This window comes from Peromyscus leucopus, chromosome 4, assembly GCF_004664715.2.
Source record: "Peromyscus leucopus breed LL Stock chromosome 4, UCI_PerLeu_2.1, whole genome shotgun sequence".
In the NCBI taxonomy this organism is placed as follows: Eukaryota; Metazoa; Chordata; class Mammalia; order Rodentia; family Cricetidae; genus Peromyscus; species Peromyscus leucopus.
The window spans coordinates 148,702,915-148,723,377 of NC_051066.1; the positions used below are offsets into that span (position 1 = coordinate 148,702,915).

The 20,463-nt window shown below is 54.8% G+C and overlaps 1 protein-coding gene across 1 annotated transcript; it reads right to left on the minus strand.

The window, feature by feature from the left end:
- Positions 1 to 8,293: 8,293 nt before the first annotated feature.
- Positions 8,294 to 19,639, minus strand: Slc35c2 (solute carrier family 35 member C2). Its single transcript, XM_028868491.2, has 10 exons — positions 19,547 to 19,639; positions 15,184 to 15,541; positions 14,689 to 14,839; positions 14,049 to 14,112; positions 13,319 to 13,391; positions 12,640 to 12,808; positions 12,474 to 12,557; positions 10,007 to 10,182; positions 9,168 to 9,297; positions 8,294 to 8,984 (listed from the first exon to the last, which is right to left on the minus strand). The coding sequence occupies exons 2-10, from the start codon at positions 15,301 to 15,303 to the stop codon at positions 8,860 to 8,862; spliced, it is 1,092 nt and encodes a 363-aa protein (XP_028724324.1). The 5' UTR covers positions 15,304 to 15,541; positions 19,547 to 19,639; the 3' UTR covers positions 8,294 to 8,859.
- Positions 19,640 to 20,463: the final 824 nt, after the last annotated feature.

Sequence of the window (20,463 nt, forward strand, 5' to 3'; positions counted from 1 at the left end):
TGGAAGAAGAGAACCATGACTGTCCCCATGCAGAGAAAGCGGGTGCTATGAGACACGAGTACTCAGTCCCTTGAACCTTTTGAGTACTGCCTGCATCGTGTGCATGTACTCACTAGCTAAACATTTTTAATTAAAGAAATATATGTACATCTTGTTTGGGTTTTCAGCATTTGCCTTGCAACTGAAAGGATTTCGGGCTTATGAGAACATACAGAGATGAATAGATGTGGTCCTGCTGCCAGGGAGCTGACAGTCTCGTGGGGAAGAGAGAAGAGCAAACAATTCCAGTACAGTGTTGTGGGAGGGGCAGAGAAGCATGGATGCCAGGCTGCTTGACAGTTTCTTAAATGATCTCAATGACTGCTCTGGGCTACTGTCCGCAAGTGATGACCAGATGTTGTCGTCTTCATCTAGCCCTGGGTCAGGAATCAAGATGCCTGCCTCTCAAGTGTAATGTGGGTCTCCTCTTCGAGTGCAGGCCCTTGCATGTTTCCATCCCCCAAGTCACTATCATTGTGACCAAATGCCCAAGTCACGGAGTGACTGGAAAAGCAGCCAGTGGCTGGGCTCTCCTAGCATTCAATCTGGCATGCAATCTGTGTCTTCACAGGTGAGCCCCCCCCCCCCCCCCCGCTGGCCTAGAGTGAATGCCCAGGAGACAGCAGGGAAGTCGCTTTTGGTTCCTAATGTCAGCTCAAGCAGTACCCTTCCATAGCCTCAGGCTGGAGAGGGGATGGGGCTGAGGGCAGCAGGAGCTGCCTGCATGCCTGTGCTGAAGAGGAGAACCTGGGCTGTTTGGAGAATACGGTCTTTTCAGAGCAGACCTTTGAAATCGAGCAAGAATAACTTTAAACAATAAGATGCTTCTCTCTCCCCCTCGGCTGTTGCCCAGGCAACGCCAGAGTGCTCAACAACTGTTTAGTTTTTTAAGAAACCAAATCTCCCTCCCTTTGGTCAGCTACCGCCAGGAAGATGAAGAGGCGGCGGCGGAGGCACCCCTCACGGCCCATTGTGTGGGAACCCGGGTCAGCCGCCTGCAGCAGTGACATTTAAATCTGACGTTACATATTATATACGAACCCCAAGCGGCCCTCCTTTGAGGCTAGTGCTCCCAAACTGGGGAGGCTTTAAGCTCCAGCCTAGACTGTGCCTGTGAGCAGGGAGCTCTGGCAGTTTAGGGGTCATTTCCAGACACTGACCTCCACCTGCCAAAGCGGCTGGGAACTGGCGTGGGTGTGGGCAGCCATCTGTCTCTGTGCCTCTGTATTTCCTGGCCTAGGAGAGCCCCCATTTAGGCCAGGGGCCACTTTGAGGTGGGAGCGTTTAACCCTAGAAGCTCAGGCTTTCAGGGGCCTATTCTCTGTGGGGGCTCTGAGGCCTCTACCAAAAGGGGAGGGAGGCCTTGCTGATCCCCACTTCATAAAGAGAATCCAGTGGAGCATTCTGAAAGAAAGCTTCTAGATGTCAGGCCCTACAGCCACGAATCCTACCGCTGTCCTTCCATAGAGTGGGGTATCACCGTGTGCCCATTTTCTGGCTGTGAAAACGGAAACAATCGACACACTGCTGGCTGAGGCATGACTCAGAGCTGAGCCACCCCAACCACATGGTGGGGTTCACAGCATCTCATCCGTACTGCCTCAGGGAGGTTTTGTGACCGACAGCAGACCTTTGCTGAGCTTTGGGCAATGTGCTGGGGGGGCCAGCTCCCCACTTTGTCCCCACCAAAGGAAGACAGTACGGTTGGTAATTCATTCTGGGTTCTGGGTTCCCAGGCAAGTGGAAGGACACAGCTACAAGCCTCATTTTGCATATCTATAATGTGGGGACATGCGCAGTCAGCAGATGAACGTGAGGAGGACAATAATTACAGTGGCCACTTAAAGCCTGATGTGACGGCTCAGGCCTATAATTCTAGCACTGAGGCTGAGACAGGAGGTTTGCTCTGAGTTCAAGTCTAGCTTGGGCTGCAGAATAAGACCTGGGCTCAAACAAACAAAACCTCAATTTAAAACAGGGATGGGGAGATAGCTGGTAACGAAGTTCCAGAGTAAGCACAGGGGCATGGGGACCTGAGGTCAATGCCCCATCTACTTTTATTTTTAAGAAAAAAAATTGAGGTGCAGCACTTGCTTGTAATCCAAGCCGGAGTGTGGGAGGTAAAGGGAGTATGGGGCTGGGGAAGAGGAAGGAGAGGCAGAGAGGGAGATGGACCTGTGGGGTTCGCGGGCCAGTCAACTTGGCCTGCTGAATGGGTTCCAGGCTAGCAGGGAGACTCTTCGAACAATGTGGACAGCTCCTTCGAAATTACCACCAAGCTGTCTGTTGGCCTCCACACACAGGTGCACACAGCACATACATGTGTGCATGCATGCCCCAAAACACACACACACACACACACACACACACACACACACACAAATACACACACACTCCCAAATGCTTCAAAGAGTGTACAGTTAATTTCACCATCTTGATGACCCCAGAACACAGGTCTTATCAATTCCACTTTCAGATCAGAAGAGGCGGTTCAGAAAAGTAAGGATTTCCTGGTTGGAAATCAATAAACATGGGAACCTGAGAACAGGCCTTGGCACACAGTAGGTTCAGAGTATCCACTGGCTGTCTTTTCCTGGGAGACGGGCTTTTCCCAGGGCTTCTGTCTTGTGGGAAACAAAACACATAAGAGAGTTAAATTTAGAAAAGCTAAGGCAGGTTAGACGAGACCCTTATCCAGCCGGGCAGCAGACTCAGGATGGGAAATTGGCTTCAGCCACAACAAAAACACAGAAGAGGAAGTCTTGACACCTGTGAAATGAGAAAGGCAGCGATGGCAAGAGCCTTGACGAGGAGCCTTACTGTGCATGCATGTGTGCATGCATATGTTTGTGTGTGCGTGTGCACGTGTGCGTGTATGTGAGTGTGTGTGTGTGTGGGGGGGGTGTTGGCAGCAGCAGGAACAGGTCCAGGCTTGGACTGAGTGGAGGAGTGCCTGGACCAGCCCACGTAGCCTTGTTCTGTCTGGAAATCCCTGGAGACTGCACCTCCCCAGCACTGACAAGGCACATGCGCAGGTAACAGGCTGCTAAGTGCAGAATAACATTTCCTAGCTTATACTTCATTCCTCTCCTTGGGCCCTTCTTCTCGCCCAGATGCCATCCTCCAGCCCCACCTCCCCTGCAGAAAGTCCCTGTCCCTTCACCCTGTCACCCAGCACGTCTCGATTAGCACTGCTAAATGGCAAGCCCAGAGGTACAGAAGGGAAGGGGCCCGGGTAATGAACTCCCATTGGTTTCCTTCGCAAGATCACTGCCTTAATTTACGAGGCCTGAGTGAGCCTCATTTCCCCAGCGCACGTTGAGTAATTAACTATTAATAAAAGCATTACTGAGTTAACCACGGGGGCATGTTTAATTCATGGGGCAGCCCGGAACAGGATGGTGGCCAGGCTCAGTGGGGGATTCCTCCTAGGGCCAAAAGATAGCAGCAGGGGTCCCTGCCTCGCTAGACCTCAGCCCCCTGTGGTGGGCCATTACTGCTGCCCCTAGGCAGAGGGGCCTAATTGGCAGGAGGGCATCAAAACTGCCTGGCATCCCTCCCAGAGGGTGGCAGTGCTGGGGAGGAGGTGTGGAGCTCTGGGGGGAAGGGCTCCTTCTTGAGTGGCCAGGGTGAGTGAGTGACCTTGGGCAAGCAGACACACCTCTCTCAGTCTGTTTTTGTTATTGTTGTTTTTATTTTTGCTTTTTGAAGTCTGGAAACGGGACTGTAAATAACAACCGTTTCCAGAGTGCAGGCTAACGGTCGGCCGGGACAGCACAGATGGGCAAGTGATAAAGCTTTTGTATGGGACGCTCTTCAGGGCCTGCGAGTGAACACGGCTGGGCTAACGGGGAGGGAGGGAGACACCTGCCCCTTGAAGAGGACAAGAGGGACAATCCTGGTCAGAATGCCTCCTGGGGTCCATGGGCTTCTCAGAAACAAGGCAGTCAGTCCCCACTCCCTTTCCTGTGCACCTCCAGCTAGCGACAGTGAACTTGATCTCAAAGGCCGAGCACCATCCAGGTGCTCACCCACCTCTGTGCCTTCTGCTCTGCCTTTTGTGTGCTCGGCTTTTATTCTGTCCCAGTGAGCTCTCATGTTGTTCTGAAGGCTAAGTTCAAAAGGCCAGGTCTTTCTCAAAATGGCTTTCCTATCCCAGATGGGTCCAGACAACTGGTTATGCCCTTCTCTGTTTCCCACCCTACTACTTATCCCCTTACCCATCATCTATCCATTCACCTGCCAATCTATGCATCCATCTATACATATACCTACACACCTATCTATCCATCCACCCATCCATCCACCCACCCATCCATCCATCCATCCATCCATCCATCCATCCATCCATCCATCCATCCATCCATCCATCCACATACTCATCCATGCATCCATCCATCTACTCATTTCCTTATCTATCTATCTATCTATCTATCTATCTATCTATCTATCTATCTATCTTCTATCCATCTATCCATGCACTAATCTAATAATCCATCCACCCACTTATCCATCAATCCATTTGCCCACGTCCTCATCTGTCCATTCCTCTACTTTATCCATTTATTTACTCATCTATTCACCCACCCACCCACCCATCTCAACCATCCATCCATCCTCCATCCATCTACCCACCTGACCACCCAGCCATCATATTTCCTGTATGCCTTCGGGGTCTATCTCACTGCAACTCTGGACAAACTGGGCTGTCCCCAAATCAGCAGTTCCTACCATTTTGGGAGTTAAGAGCACAATACCTAAACAACCAACCAACCAACCAAACAACCAACCAACCAAACAAACAAATAACCAAACAACACATGCACATCCATGCCAGATGCTGCTCTCCTCTGCAGAGATTCTTGGTGGTCCTGAGGACGGGGACACCATGATGCAGTGGGGAACTGTCATGAAGAAAATTGCCTACCAGAAGTCATGCCGGGGTGGGCCCACCACCAGTGACTGAGCACCAGGTAAAGTGCTTCTCCCTCAGGGTAGCTCTGAGGGGCCCTCAACTCCGGTGCCTAGGTCCCAGCACTGCCTCGCTACTTCACTGCCAAGTTGCCAAGCCCCCCCCCCCCAATGCCCTCCCCTGCCCTGGGGCCACTTTCCAGTAGACTTCCATGTCTCTCAATGGGCTTTGCAGATGGGCCACTGGGTTCCATGAGGGCACGGTGGATATTTTAATGACTTTCACGGTCTCCATGGCTCACACCAGGCAGGCGCCTGCAGATGCTCCAGAAACATTTCCTGAATGTATTCTAATAAATTTCCTTGTCCCCAACAGGAGGGTTCTCCTCAGACAGTAAGAGAAAGGGATGGCCCTGCTACCAGATGCCAGGGCCTGGGGGTTGCTGGCCTGCTTCAGGGAAATGTACTAGGTTGCCAACGAAACTGTAAATAACCATGGGAACAGCAGTCAAGTTCATTGGTTGCTCTGAAGCTGGGAGAAGGGGCCTGGCTGATGTCAGGGCTGTGTGGCTAGGGGGCAGGCAGAGGCTGGACTGGCACTCACTGCTGGTGGTGGGGGATGGGAACCTGCCCATCTTACTGAGCAAATCATTTCAAAATTACAACTAGCACCACCCCTTCACACTCTGTTTCTAAAAACATTTTTCTAACAGCTAGGGAGGGGAGCATGTGAGTCACACAACACACTTGTTGTGGTCAGAGGACAATCTGTGGAACTGGTTGTCTCATTTCACTGTGTGGGGCCCAGGGATCAAATTCAGGGTTAGGGACCGGTGACCCGAGCCCCGCCCCGCCTTTTTGTTCAGAGCCATCTCTCCACTACTGGAAACTCCTTCATGAACCAAACACCCACTAAGAGGCTCCTATGTACAACCCCTAAATGTTGGGGCTCCAATGCTGGCTGCTCCTCTCCCTTGTCACCTGGGTAGATTGTGACATCTGGGATCTAAATACAGATAGCTAACGGCTGTGTGCCAACACTGCCAGTGGATTTCCATGCATCCCTTATCTTCCCAGTTGCTCAGGCGATACAAGTATTCCGGTTATGAGTGAAGACACAGGCTCAGGGGATCAGCAGCATGCCCACGGCCACCCAGTCCACTGTGGCAGAGGAAAATAGATGACTTCTAGATCCTTGGCTTCTGTGAGGTTAGTGCCCACAGCCAGGATGACATGGGTCCACAAATTCTAGCTGGACTGGGCCACTTGGGATTAAATAATCCACATGAAGGGCCGGGGAGTGGCCCTTCTGCCCTGTGCTCCCCACACGTTCTTTCCCCGGGGCTAGAAGGACAATGACTCTGCCTTCAAGTCCAGCAGTCCGCCACGTGGCCAACATTCCCTGGATGGCTCACCTTGGAAGGCTGATCCAGGAGTCCCCACCCTCAGGTCTTTGGACTATGCCAATTCATGATACCTAAGATCCTTGCAGGTACCATGGGGCAAATTCTCCTGGTGCCAGGTAACCCCTCTTAGGCCACTGGTGTTTTTACAGCGCAAGACGCGATGAGGATGCTACCCTGAGCCCCTAAGGTAGGGAGGGTACCAGAATGAAGATGGAGATACACCAGGCTCTCAGCAAACCTCTGGCTTGTTTTTGTCCACACACCAACCACAAGCGTCCTAGGATATTGGGGTCATCAACCTTCCTCCCACTGTGGGCTCCAGGGAGAGGCCGTGGGCATGTAAGCACTTAAAACTCAGACCCAGGTCAGCCTTCCTCCTTCCGCGGCTGCAGCAGCCTTGGAGCTGGGGACAAACAGTACAGCCTCAGAGACCAGTCACATCCTCAGCTTCCCTCAACCTGGGCCAACGCCGAGTTACCATGGTGACGCTGCAGCCCCCAAGATGCAGTGGTTGCAGACAGCATGGGTAGTTGGAGGGCTCAGGGCTGAGGGTGGACAGTCTGGACCAGGAGGCCGGGCAACTGGGTGGGCTGGGTGGGGGAGGAGGGAAGGGAGGCCTCCTCTAGGCCTGGCTGGTAATTGCTGCTAAGTGAGGGCCTGTCATTGAACCCAACATGTGAGCGGTGAGGGCCTACTCCACACCCTGTAATTACTGCACCAGACAGCGGTGCCAGCTTGTGGTCTGGAGAGGGGGGCGGTGCAGAGCAGACAGGAAGCTCTCATCCACCTGAGCCAGCGGGCTGGCTGCAAGGCCCGCTCTCTCATCGAAGGCAGTCTCCCCAGCTCCCCCCCTCCCCCCCCCGCCTGGTTCTTCCCACATCACTGGGCTGGAACAAGAGCATTCTGTAATCCTGACCTCCGAGCTTGCAGAGCCCAAGGCGGGCTGGGGACCAGATAAGGTAGCGCTCTGGAGTGCTGCGATGGGCAGGGACTCAAAGCTGATCACAGTCCCAGTCCCTTTAACGGCCTCAGGCAGTCATTACTGTGCCTGGGCCTCAGTCTCCTCGACAGACTCTCAATCCACAGGGATCCCTCTCCAGCAGGGGTGGGCAAGAATTCACTTTTGGAAACCAGATTTCACTGGGATGGAGCCACGCCCCTTTGTGTCTGTGCCATGCAAGGCTTCCTTCCTGCGTCAAGTTGCAACAGACACCATATGGTCCTCAATGGAAATATTTACTATCTGTCCCCTCCAGAAGTCTGTGGTCCGTGCGTTCTGGGCATAACCAACGGAGATCTACTCGCTCCAGCTCTACACAGAGCCCCTTCTGGGTCTCTGCCCAAAGCTACACAGATGCCACCGCCGTCAGGCACCCTCTGCTGCCAGGGTTTGGGCAGGGGTGGCAGCAGGCAGGGCTGGAGCCATACCGTGGGCCAATGGCGCCACCTGCTGTGAGTGTCTGAAGCACTTCTACGGGAAAGCCTCCTGGGCCAGCAGAGGAGACCAGCTCCACCAGGAAGGTGCAACCGTCAGGCCAGGCGCCAAGCCACAGGAGGGCTCAGGCCCTCAGCAGGGCCTTTTGTCTTCCACTGGACTGTGGTCTGGAGAAGTGCACAACTTGGCCCACAATCCAGAACCGAGTCCCTTCTCACGCATAGCAGCCTCGAATCCTTGCCCAGCAGCTCAGGAAATTCTTTCTTTTCTAGGTCTTGGTCTCTTGGTTCTTGACAGTATTTTAGGAATACGTACATAATATTTAATCTGTAACATTCTCCAGAAAGCCTGGGGTAGGTGACATCCTCTTTTCTTCTTCTTTTTTTAAACAGATAGACAACCTACAGCACAGAGGAACTAAGTCACCCACGTAAGAGTCACACAATGAGCATGTGACAGAGCCAGGCTGCAAATCTAGGCTGTGAAACTAGTCTCCACAAGATGGTACCGAGCAAGCGCCCATTTATTTCTGGTGGTGGGTCCATAGTGTGGCCCCAAAGATGCGGTCTGGGGCACAAACAGAGGGCATGAGAAGGAGAGGCCAGGCCCGGGGCTCTCCTTGCTCTCCTGCCTCAGGCAACACTGGGCAGTACAGAAGGAAATCATTACTTCAACTATAAAGAAATCTCCTCTCTGTGGAAGCCACTGTCCAGGTGATGAGGCCTAGCCTCCCCATGACGCCTTCCCAGATGCCCTGCAGTCCAAACCCCGTAAGAGAAACAACCACACACCTGAAATTCATCCTGGCTCTTGGAGCCAGAGCGACAGTGGAGAAGAGATCACTGGCTCCCTTCACTGCCACACTCCGTCCAGGGTGAGCCTGGCGCTCCCTGTTTGGACCTAACCTCCGCAGGAAAGAGCGGGAGCCCCCCTCCTGCCACGGTCCTACAGGTGACTCTGAAGCCACCACTTGTAGCTGCTCTGAGGAAGCAGCTGAGCCCCCGGTCCACACCAAGTCACCAGCAGCGCTGACTGTAGAGTGGCCTGTTTCCGCTGCCCCTGGGCTGGTCACTGTGGCCCCTGGGTGACAAAATACTCATCTTCATCGTCTTCCTCCTTCTGGCTGTTCTGGAGAAGCAGCTCCAGGTCAGCGCTGAGGCCCTGGCCCTTCGAGAGCTTAGGGCCGCCATCACCTTGGGGGTAGACACACCACAGTTACTAACCTAGCAACCTTCTCTAGAGATGATCCTATACCTTCCCAGGGTGCCAGCGCCATGCAGCGCATATCCCAAACTACAGCAACGGTTGGTGAGAGGCAGCTGGATGGTGGGCGGGACAGTCAGTACGCCCAAGCCCTGGGAAGGAGGCCACCATACCTCTGGAGTGCAGGGCCTTGAGGGCCACATGCAGGGAGATGCCAGAGAGGCAGAGGGCAAAGCCCAGCCAGTTCAGGAGGCTGATCTGGTCACCCAGCAGGTGAGCTGCCAACAGCAGTGTGCAGACTTCCTGTGGGCAGAGGCAGGACATGGGGTCAGAAGCTGGCATGACGGGATGACTCATAGGGCAGAAGTGGGAACCTCTCTGCCGGGATCACCGGCCTGCAGGCCTCCTGGGGTTACTGAGATGCAGGTACACAGGGGCTTTCCATAGACTCTCAGCCACAGCAGAAAGCCATCGAGCCCCGGAGGACGACACAGGCGTCCCACAGGAGTACGGGAGTCTGCCACTGCTAGGCACCCATAGCTGGACAACCGTCAGCATGGCCGTGGTGAGACAGGCCTCTCTTCATCAGAGGAAGAGGACCCTTATACCTAAATGTTCACTTTGGGTGTCACCGCTCCAGCGTGGGGTTTACCTGTCCAGAGGGAAGCTCCTCCACAGATCTGACCTGTATGCCCAGCTTTCAGTGATGGACTTTTCACTGATCCACCTAGACGAGGGCTCCAGGCCACTGCATATAACCATGCTGCATTAAGTGCAGTACACGCACACCCCAGGCCTGGTCTGAGACCTGGTCTGCACCTTCAGCTGTGTGCACTGGTTAGAAAGGACACTTCCACAGCGCTGCAGGGGCAAGATCTGTCGCATCCAGGGCCACACTCTGCAGCCTCCTCTCCCGCCCTCTCCGGGTGCAGAAACAGGGACAGAAGCTGCTAGGAAAAGCCCTCATGGGGCTCCTTCTAGGGTAGGTCTGGGGTCACTTCCCAGTGCGTACCTTAAAAATGCCAGCAATGGAGAGAGTGAGGCTAGATGTTCTGGAGACCAGGAGAAACTCAGAGAAGCCTAAACCAAAGGCCAGAATCCCACCAAGGAGGAGGCTCCCAAGAACCCACAGGAGCAGCCCTGTGTCCTGGAAGCGGAAGATTTTCTCTGAGGTGGACAAATGGAGACCTGAAACCAACAGAGACAGAGAGAGAGGGGGGAGACAGGGCCTAGGCAGTCTGCTGGCCTTACTCAACAGCCTCTGTGCTTCTTCTTCTTTTTTTTTTTTTTTTTTTTTTTTTTGGTTTTTCGAGACAGGGTTTCTCTGTGTAGCTTTGCGCCTTTCCTGGGACTCACTTGGTAGCCCAGGCTGGCCTCGAACTCACGGAGATCCGCCTGGCTCTGCCTCCCGAGTGCTGGGATTAAAGGCGTGCGCCACCACCGCCCGGCCCCTCTGTGCTTCTTTAGCACAGAATGGGGGCCTGGTCTGCTGACTGTCTGAGGTAGGAGAAATATTGGGGGAATGTTAAAACAGTCCCACCCGGATGGCCTGAGACTCAGGGACCATGGTGGCACTACAGAACCCAGGGCAATACACGTCCATTATCAGAACATGGAGGAACCGAACCTGTGGTATGCAGGACTTCTTTAGATTACATGCATGTGTACATATATGTGTGTGCGTGTACGCTAGGCATATATGCCCTACCACTGAGCTATACAGCCCAGCCCAAATTCGGGCCTTGCTACTACAAAGCTATGTACAGCCCTAGGTGGAGCGATGTCCCCTTTCTGGCTACTGGTTCCCCTACTGAGAGAATGACAAGACTCTGACTAGATTGTCACTTCTCCAACAAGCAGTATAGTCTAATGAACAGATCTCAAAAATGAAAAAGAAAAAAAAAAAACTCCGGAGCGGAGTGTGGAGGTGCACACCTGTGACCCCACACCTGGGAGGTGGGGGCATTTGACTGGCTCAAGTATCAGTTACATAGAAAGTTCAAGACCAGCCTGGGCTACACAAACCAAACCAAAGCACACATTTAAGTACAGGACAAAGCTGAAGCCCCTCGTTCCAGGGCACACCGCACAACACATCTGTCCTTGCTTCCGTTTGGGGGAGCCGTGGCCCCTCCTTAAAGAGTTCCTGGGCTCTTCCCACAGCAAGGCCCCCACAGGGTGTGTGTGTGGGGGGAGGTCAGTATCCACTGGGCATGACAGACACAGGTGGGAGCTGAAGTGGACAAGAACTCTGGGGTGGAGGAGGGGCAGGGGGCACAGAAATTCGACAACACTGTGCCCCATGCCAGGAGCCCGGCGAGGCAGGCCATCTTGTTTGGTGCTGGGCTCAGCAGTACCGCAAAGGCAGTGGCAAATTGAGGAATTCGGGGAAGAGCAACAGAAGTAATGAAGGCGCTTGGGGGATTAATTTACCAGAGAAGATTAAAGGAGCTAAATCCACGCAGCTTTGCTAAGTGGCGGCGACCAGGGGCTTTTGGATGAGGTTTGCAGAGCGGGAACAGTGAGGGCGCCTGGGGAGGGGTGAGTGTGGTGTTTGCTACAAGGGGCATAATGAAGGGACGGGGAGAGATTTTAAAAAGGAAAAGCATGAAGCTCCACACACAAGTTTCCTGGACAACGGGGCTGCGGAATCATTTTCTCAGGGAGGCTGGAGACGCTTCGCTGCTTGAAACTTAAATGGATGTGGGATGGAATTTTCGGTAATGACCCTGAGGACAGTTGGGACTCTGGGAAGGAGGGTAAACAAGGGACAAAGACTAATCCCAAAGCATCGGAGGAAAGGAGGTGGCAACATCCTGCCCACTGTACAACCCCCTGGCCTTGCCTCTTCTCTGGATGTGCCCAGGCTGTCCCCCAACCCCAGCTGTGGAAGCTGCCACTCTGCCCATGCTCCCTGAGCACACACAGCAGAGCCTCCTGCCCCTGCTTCCCAGGGTGTCCTGGTATCATCAATGCACCCACCCACCACTCATTCTCTACCATTCCCCTTTCCGACCCAAGTACTCCACCTGGGGCAGACTCTGCTCCTGGGGGCATGTGCACCATGTGACGGTGGGCCTAGCCTCCTGACGCCAAGTTGCTGGGCACCAAGTCTGGCTTGCTTATGAGCTATGGGACTTTGGGCATGCTTTCACCTCCTCGGTTCCTCAGTTTCTTCCTTTTGCCAAATAAGGATGAAAACAATCCTCCACATCTGGTTATCGGGGGAATGAAAAACTAGTGCATAAATAGCTCCGCTACCTCTGGAGCTGTCCACACTCTCTGCACTGACTCCTTTAGTTCACACATAATTTCTCTGCACCCTCGTCATGAGATTCTAGTCATTCTGTGTGTGTCTGCTGTCCAGTCCCAAACCACAGCAGCTGGGGAGGGACTGAGTTCTAGCACTGTGCTGAGCCCAGAGCAGTAATGTGGGTTCTGCTGTACTACAGTGTTAGGAGGTAGGAGACGGAGCGTACCTTCAAATATGGCAAAGAGAGGGAAGAGCCCCAGAAACATGAGCGGCTGCAGGTGGAACATGGTGTCAATGGGGTTCTGAAGGCCTGCACAACAGGATATGGGAAGCTGTCAGACCTGGCCTGCTGGCCTCTGTCTGCCCGGCCCCCCACCCTCCCCGGGGCTCACCCAGATCAGCTTTCTGCAGAAGTATTTGTGTCAGGGTCCAGCGGATGCCGCCGATGAATGAAGCTCCCAGCACCAAGGCAAAGCCCTCCACGTTGAACTGTGTGGACTTATAGGTAAACATGAAGAGGCCCCCAGCGATGAGAAGGACCACCAGGACCAGGGCTGCACGCTAGGAGGGGAACAGTATGGCTCACTGGGAGCTTGGGGTTCAAGCCACACCCTAGGAGGGGAACAGTGCGGCTCACTGGGAGCTCTGGGCTCAAGCATGTGCTGTATCTGAAGCTGGGGATCAGTAGGCGTTCTGTGCCTCATCCCTTCCAGAGGCCCTGGCCTACTGACAGACACAAGGCTACATACAGCTGGCATGTTTCTAGTAACATACTTATTTTGAAATACTGAAGTGCTGGTGCCCATTCCAGACTCTAAGTGCCCCCCCAAAAAACAAAAACCACCAAATGGCTCCAAGGGAACCCCAGGGCCCCAGGCCAACGCTGGCCCTCCTGCACTTGTTTCTAGACCTTCTGCCTTTCACCCGTTTCTCGGTCCCCTCCCCAAGCAAGGCATTTCAGAGACCCAGGCCAGCAATCTCCTGTCACAGAGTGACAAGTCACTGCTCAGACTTCCTCTTCCGTCCCGGGCATCTGCAGTGACGGCAGGGGAAAGGGACGCGGGGCCTCACCAGCTCCTCCAGCTTGAAGATCAGAGAGAAGATCAGGATGAACAGCACAGCAGACGATTTGGTCATTGTGTACCTGGAGCGGGGATACCCACAATGCACGGCTGCAGACCCCCACCCGAGGGCAAGCAGGCCCCGAAGAGCAAAAGCAGCCAGCCAGTGGGGTCTGTGCAGACATGCGAGCTTTCATGGGAAGAAGTCCCGAAGAGGCCTGACAGTCACTGGGAGAGGAGCGGTGGGTGTGACACCAAGCTTACTGAGTTCTGTTCTTCACCTGGCTACATAGGCAGAGACCAGGTAAGAAGGATGAGAGAAACTTACACAAAGAGACATGAGGGACTGCACTCTCTGAAGCAAGGTGTCAGAGCTGTGACTGCTGACTGGCTGGGTTCTGACAGGCAGCGCTCCACTGTCTGGTCCTCCACTCTGCTGCCTGCCGGCCCCCCCATCCCCTATCCCACCCCGCCAAGCAACCGTGGCTGCTCTGTCCAGTTCCCTGGCTTCCCCTGACTGCCTGGCAGGCAGGTGCAGCATCTCTCTCTGCACTGGGCTTCCGAAGAGCTGGAGGCTGCGTGGAGTGCTGCTGGGTGCCAGCAAGGAGCTGAGGGAGGGCAAGGGCCGGTCCCCGAGACTGATGGAGTAGTTGGCCCGTTGCTGGCTAGACAGGCTGCCAGCTGGACAGAGCAAATAAGCTTGGCCTGAGTGGCGGGTAGAGGGTGTGGCTAGTACTCACAGCGACACGGTGATGTAGAGAAAGCTCCAGTTGGACAAGCCCACATCCAGTGCTGTTGCCAGTGCTGTGGGGACAGGGGACACCCAGCCAGGGCAGCCGGTTGGCAAGCATGTGGCTGAGGCACCTGAGGGCCTGCCTGCCCTTCCTTTCCACCAAGCAACTCCAGGTTAACATCTGGCCCAAACAGTCCGTCCTGGTTGGCCAGGCCTGCCGGTCTCCTTTGTGAATTTCAACAGCTCCAGACAAGAGTATTAACTGACCCAGTCAAACCGCTCAAGGGGCACCTGGCCCTCCACTGCTAGCCCGGCCTGCCGACTCCCCCTGCTCCCTCACCATTAGAGTCCTTTCCAACTTCACACTCCCAGGGCCAGAGGTTCCCATGCCCCCTTGAGGTCTAGACTAGATCTGGGAAATCTTTTAGGCCAACCTTGTGTGGCCACTACCGCGAGGCTCCCGTTTGGCGCCTGGCGGAGCCCACTGAGGCCCACGTGAGCCAGCAAGGACAGGGGTGCTACCTGCTTTGCTGAGATGCAGCAGAGGGAAAGGGGTGAGAAGCAAAGGTAGGGTGTGGCCTCGAGGCCACAGGCTCCTCTGATTTCTAGCCTGGGCTCTCCAGCAGCCCTCCGCATGCTGGACCTACCTGTGGGGGCCACTCTTCTGAGGTAGTCAGCCCAGCTGAGCACCACTCGGGCCCTGTGGCTGGAACACTGAACCAGCGCCCTGGACAGGGCCGAGAAGAGGAAGATCACGGCCAGGTGCAGCATGGTCATGAAGAGGGGGAAGTGGAAGCTCTGTGGGGCCGGAAGCAGAGAGCAGGAGTGGAGAGATGCCCCACAGCCCCTCCATCTCCCCGCTGCGGTGGCAGGGTCCAACCCAGTGCCTCCCCGCTCCCTCTGATGTCAGGGGCTCTACATGGGGACTCAGCCACACAGTGACTCCTTGGAGCCCCCGTGTGGAGGTCACATAGAGAAGTGGCGGCCCAGGAGCTCAATCCCTGCCTAGTTTCATCACAACCTGCTGGTCACCTGCTTAGCCCTCTCAGGGCCAATGTCCAGGAAAAGCCACCGCCACCACCCAACACAACTGTACCAACTCCGGCACCTTCGGGCCAGCCCTGTCCTGCTGAGGCCGTTACCTTTGTCAGCCATTTGTTGTAGAAGGTGATGCCTATGGAGAAGCAGTAGTAGAGGAGGACCAGGCCCAGCGTCAGCACGGCCTTCCACACAAAGGCGACGTCAAGGGCCCACCGCCCCATCCGTGGGCCAGCAGCCACAGGAGCCTCTCCTGAAGACGGTTGGCGGGAAGATGCAGCAGAGCTGGACCACGGTCCTCAAAGGACAGTTCCCCTAACTGGAAGGGTCCTCTTCACCTCCATGGTGAGGAATGTGCAATGCGCCCCAGATGGAGTCCTCACCTAAGGGGCTGGTGGTCAGAGTCAAACTGTTCCATGGCCAGCTGGATGCACAGGTCACAGATCCCCAGCTCTGCTGCTGCTGGGAAGAAGGAAGGGAGGGTCTGGGCACAGTGAGACCGCAGAGGCCATGGGTCCCACCCCAGTACAGTGGACATTCGCACTGTCCTCCACGGGTCCCCCTAAAGTGACCTTTCAACAGGTAGGTGTGGTCATGTCAGGTCTTGTTTCAACCCTTCAGCGGCTCCCAGTTCCCTCACAAAGGCCGAAGCCGCCTGCAGTTCTGAGGTCTGACCTGGTCTAGCCTGTCTCTCAGTCTGTCCCCGGCACACAAGGGATGGGCGGTGTGTGTGTGTGTGTGTGTGTGTGTGTGTGTGTGTGTGCACGCGCTACACCCAAGCCACCCTTCCCTCCTTCCTCAGTACAGACTCTCTCCCTCAGGGACCTGTCTACAAGCCACCACTGCTCTCCTACTTTTCTTCTGTAGCAGCTGAGAGGAGTGTGATCTGAGTAGACCTCTTTTTCTTCTCAGTGCTGTAGACAGAACCCAGGGCCTCATGCTAGGGACCAGGCTACCACTGAGCCACGCCCCCATCCCCTTGAGTAACGCTGCTGTTCCTTGGAAGATTGCACTTCACAAGGGCTCACACACACCTGGCATTCTCTATATTCTCATTTGGTCTGGTGACCCCATGACAGTGTGTATGGGATTTCAGGGGACTCATCACGTCTTGAGGAGCTAAAGTGGACCAGGTGTACCTTGTCCTGGTCTCTAACAGCTACTCCCAGAGAGGAGGTGCCTGCCAAACCAAATTACCACTTGTCATGAGTGCCCAGGGCAAGCCTGGCTCAGGGAACACTGGGGGCCTGGCTCTGCCTGGGTGAACCTTGGCCCACTGTTAGGTGGACTACAGCGTTTCCTCTCCACCATGCTGAAATGCCAGCTCCTGTGGGAACCTTCCAGAATCATGCGATCAGACTTCTCCCCTGCCAGTCTGGACAGTCCACTCTGCACTCTGGAACCTGTTATCACATCCCCTCCCTGTTGGCAAACTGGGCTGGCTCTGGGCTTTGTCAAAAGGACTCCTGGACCGTGGCTATCTTCAGAGGAGTTTGGAACCCTGGGCGGTGTCCCAGTGGAAGCTCTAGGCATTCAGTGAGCAGGGAGCACAAAGGCCCTACCCACGGAGCTAAGAATTGTTCTGCATTCCAAGCACCTCTGATACTCACAAAGGCAAGGGACTTGCTTCTGATTTCTGTAAACATACTTTTCCAGAGCTCTACAATCCACTGAAATTGCTAAGAATTCCATGCGTACTGTCAAGCTGGAACCAAGAGTTCCCATTCTGGAAAACCCACTTTGTTGACAACAGCTCACATCTCTGGGGCTGCTGACATGGTAGCTGTGAGATAACCCTTATGGTGGGCTCATTCCCGTGTATCTATAGCAAGAGGAACCCACCAGTGGCCTCACGGTGACTCCAGCACCACTGTGCCACAAGTGACAGATGGAAACGTTTTATTTCATCCTCAATTACCTTCCTTTCATACTATAGTTTGGGCACCACTAGTTTTTAGGTTAATGAATAGGCTGTGATTAGACATGGTGGGTCAGGGGAGAGGCACTGCCCTACTGGTCTAATGCAGCCTTGCATCTTGACATGCTTTCTGCAGGCTAACATCTCCCCAGCAAGCAGCCTGCTCTGGTCCCCATGAACCCCTAGAAGCAGATCCAAATGCCGACCTGACCTATTCACCTGGGCCACTAATCTCAGGCTCTTGTTTACACTGCTAGGCAGTTTGGGACACAGGCTCAAACCCACTTTGAACAGGCCTCAAGGTCCACATTCTCTCAATGCCAAGGCTCTGAAGCCTAGCACTACTGAATCTTTCTGGGAGAAGTCAGTCCTCTGTTCTGTAATCCATCAGCAAATCCCTGTCTCTACCCACGGGATGCCAGAAAGTATTATGTCCCCAACCCCAAGGTGTAACAACCAGACTGTGTCCAGAAGGTCTGTACCTTGCAGTGCTGGCCTAGCATGTGGAGGGCCTGGGTTGAGTCTCCAACACTGCAGGAAACACACGATGCTCCCTGTGAACAATGCTTTCCTTACCCAGGCAGTGGCAGAGCATGCCACATGCCAGGACAGCCTGCTCCCTTTTCTTTCAAGGGACTGGCCTGCCTACTTCTGCTCAGTTCCTACTTGGTCACTATGGTGCGCTCTGTCCACTTTCAAGCCCGCCTTTTCCTTCAGAGAGCTTGTCTAGCTCCCTCCCTCCAGGGAGCACCATGTGTCCCAAACACAAAGCCAACCTCAGCTGGAAAGGCCCCCAGGAAGCGCACAGACACTCCCTCCACGTGTCATCATTAAGCGGTGGCTTGCCTCTCACTGGATATACAAACGGCTAAGGTCCTCATCCCTCACTCTGGTAAGGGAGAGCGACCTTGCAATCGCATCTGCCCAAGCAAGGAATTCTGTCTCCCTTTTCTCAAGAAACAGCAGCTACCTCAGAGCAGGGCGGGGCAATGCTGTGGCACCTGGCTACCCTCCACCACTTCCGCTGTAACGCGGGTTGTGGAGCTCAGTGCTTCAAAGCATGGGCTCTAACATCCAAGACTGAGAGTAAACCCTCTGTGTCCACCGGCTACTGAGATTCCAAGTGACCTGGCCTGTGTGGACTCAGTTTCTCCAACCATGTGCAGGGTGTCACTGGCATGGGAAGCAGCATTTGACACTGACTCACGGTCACCTCCTACAGCACAGCTTTCCAGTGTCAGCCCCAGGCCCTCACCTCAGTCTGTCAGGCTGTTCACACGGGCCACCGCCACCGCCACCCTTTCCCTCTTCAGGGCCAAGTTTCTGTGGCTCCCTCTCGAAACTGGCCACTTCCTCCTCGGAGACCTATTGGGCGCAACTTGTCACACTCTGGAGTCCTCTGCTTCTCTACAGCTCAGACAATCAGAACTGGTCCCTGAGGGGTGGAACCCAGCTCCTTTTCTGCCTTCATTCCCACCCCACCATGACACCCCAATCTTCCTGTGAGGACAGAGGGACCTCACTGCCATTTAGGTAGCTCCCATTGACAGCTCAACCTCAAGGTGCCCCAAGGAGTCATCTTAATATTCCTTAGGTCTCCACCCTACCCTGAAGTCACTTAGCACAGTCATCCTGAGAACCGTTCACTTAGGCCAATGAAATCATCGCTGTCCCCTGCACTCCTCATCCCCTGCCCTGTCAAGTCCACCTCTAGTTATTTGTTGATCCATCCATTTCTCTTCCCTTCTCCGCCACCGCTGTCTAAGCCACAGTAACCTTTCACCTACTGCCCGCACTTCAGAAAGAGCGGGAGGCTGGTGCTGTGGTTAGTGTTGTCAACCTGACACCGTCTACAGTCACCTGGGAGAGGGGCCTTGGAGCACATCAGTAAGAGATTCTCTAGATCCGGCTAACTCATGTGAGGAGACCCATCTAGTGGTGGGCGGGGCGTCCCAGACTGCAGAACGATGGGGAAGGGACATGAGCACGCATTCACAGCTCTCTGCTTCCGGGCTGTGGATGCGATGTGACCAGCTGTTTCAGCCCTTGCCGCCCTGACTCCCCCACGATGGGCTGCACACGGAACTGTGGGGAAAGTTCAGCCCTCCCTTCCTTCCTTCAGTTGCTTTTGTTAGAGTACGCAACCACAGCGACAGGGAAATCACATCCTGCTTCAACAGACTGGAGACCCGGGGGCTGGGTCCACACGTCCTCCTAGGATCCCGCCTGCCAGAGCCCTGCAACCTCACGCTCAGCCGTGCGCCCAACACATCAGCCGGTGTCCCCGGCGACCCGACGCTCTCTGCTGCTGTCCCCTTCCCCCAGGGCCCCCACTGCGCGTGGCACTTCCCACCGCGTGACGTCTGTGTTTGCTCACGTGTCACTGCCCCGCCAGCCCGGCAGCGTCCATCAGGTTCCCCCAAGACTCGGCCCCTCGTAAATGCTTGGTGAATGCCGGGCGAACGGGCCCACGGCCAAGGGAGGGCTGGGGAAACTGAGGCCCGGGCCGGGAAGGGGCGCAAGGGTCCGCCCACCACACTCTCACTCACCTCCGCCTAGGCGCTTGCCCCAAGACTCCTGCCGGAAGCGCGAGCTGGGCACTGGGCCGCTGGAGGAGAGACTTCCGCCGGAAGCCGGCGAAGGTGGGTGGGGCCAGAGCATTTTTCTCTAGCTAAGCCGGCCACAGCAGGCTGTACAACACGGTCTCTGTCCCTAAAGTGGCGTGCCAGGACTGAATCACATGTACTAGTAACTCTTCGTGTGCTTTTTTTCTTCTGGGACCTCAAGCAGCTGGGAAATGATTAAATTTTAGAAATGTAGGAAGTCTGGTCAAAGTAATAATGAACACTTGAGAAATTACATATACCTATACACTTGTGAGAATTATTCAATAGGTTGAGTAGGTGAAAATCATCCCAGAGGAAATGGAACCCAGAAGGAAGGGGTGTGGTCCTACTGGGAGCCCAGGAAAGCGGGTTGCAGTGATTTCAGAACGCCAATCCAGCACAACCAGATTCAATTCATTTTAGATGCAGGGCATGTGGGCAAGAGAACCTCTAAGCCATGCAAGCTGGGGCTGCAGACCCGAGCTGGCCCAGGTCTCTGCTTTTGCTCTTCTGGGCTCTGTACTAGGACTGGCTGCAAACAGGGATCCTTGCATATGACTTGGCTGGGCTCCTGGTTCCTAGCAGAAGGCTCAAGGCCAGAGTGTAAGCTGTGCTTTGTGCACAGTGCTGCTGTAGGCCGCTGCCAGCTGGCATCCTGCAAGTATTAGTTCATTCAATGCTTCCTAAGACCTACAATGGTACCCATCGCAGCCCAAGGTCTTGGCTTCATTCAGCCCTCAAGGCCTGTGTTGCATGCACTTTCTATGCCTTCTGAAAGCGCCTGTCCTCACCCTCTTCCGACAGTGGCAAGAGGAAGTATCTATTTTCATCACTGCCCTCATTCAAGCCTCCCGGCTACC

What these genes read in the sequence shown, in the direction of transcription:
- Slc35c2 (XM_028868491.2), bottom strand. Translation starts at nt 15,303, where the DNA reads ATGGGGCGGTGGGCCCTTGACGTCGCCTTTGTGTGGAAGGCCGTGCTG. An exon ending in ACAACAAATGGCTGACAAAG is followed by an intron (nt 14,840 to 15,183) that starts GTAACGGCCTCA and finishes CCGGCCCCACAG; the next exon opens with AGCTTCCACTTCCCCCTCTT. An exon ending in TCTCTTTGCCATATTTGAAG is followed by an intron (nt 10,183 to 12,473) that starts GTACGCTCCGTC and finishes TGTTGGTTTCAG; the next exon opens with GTCTCCATTTGTCCACCTCA.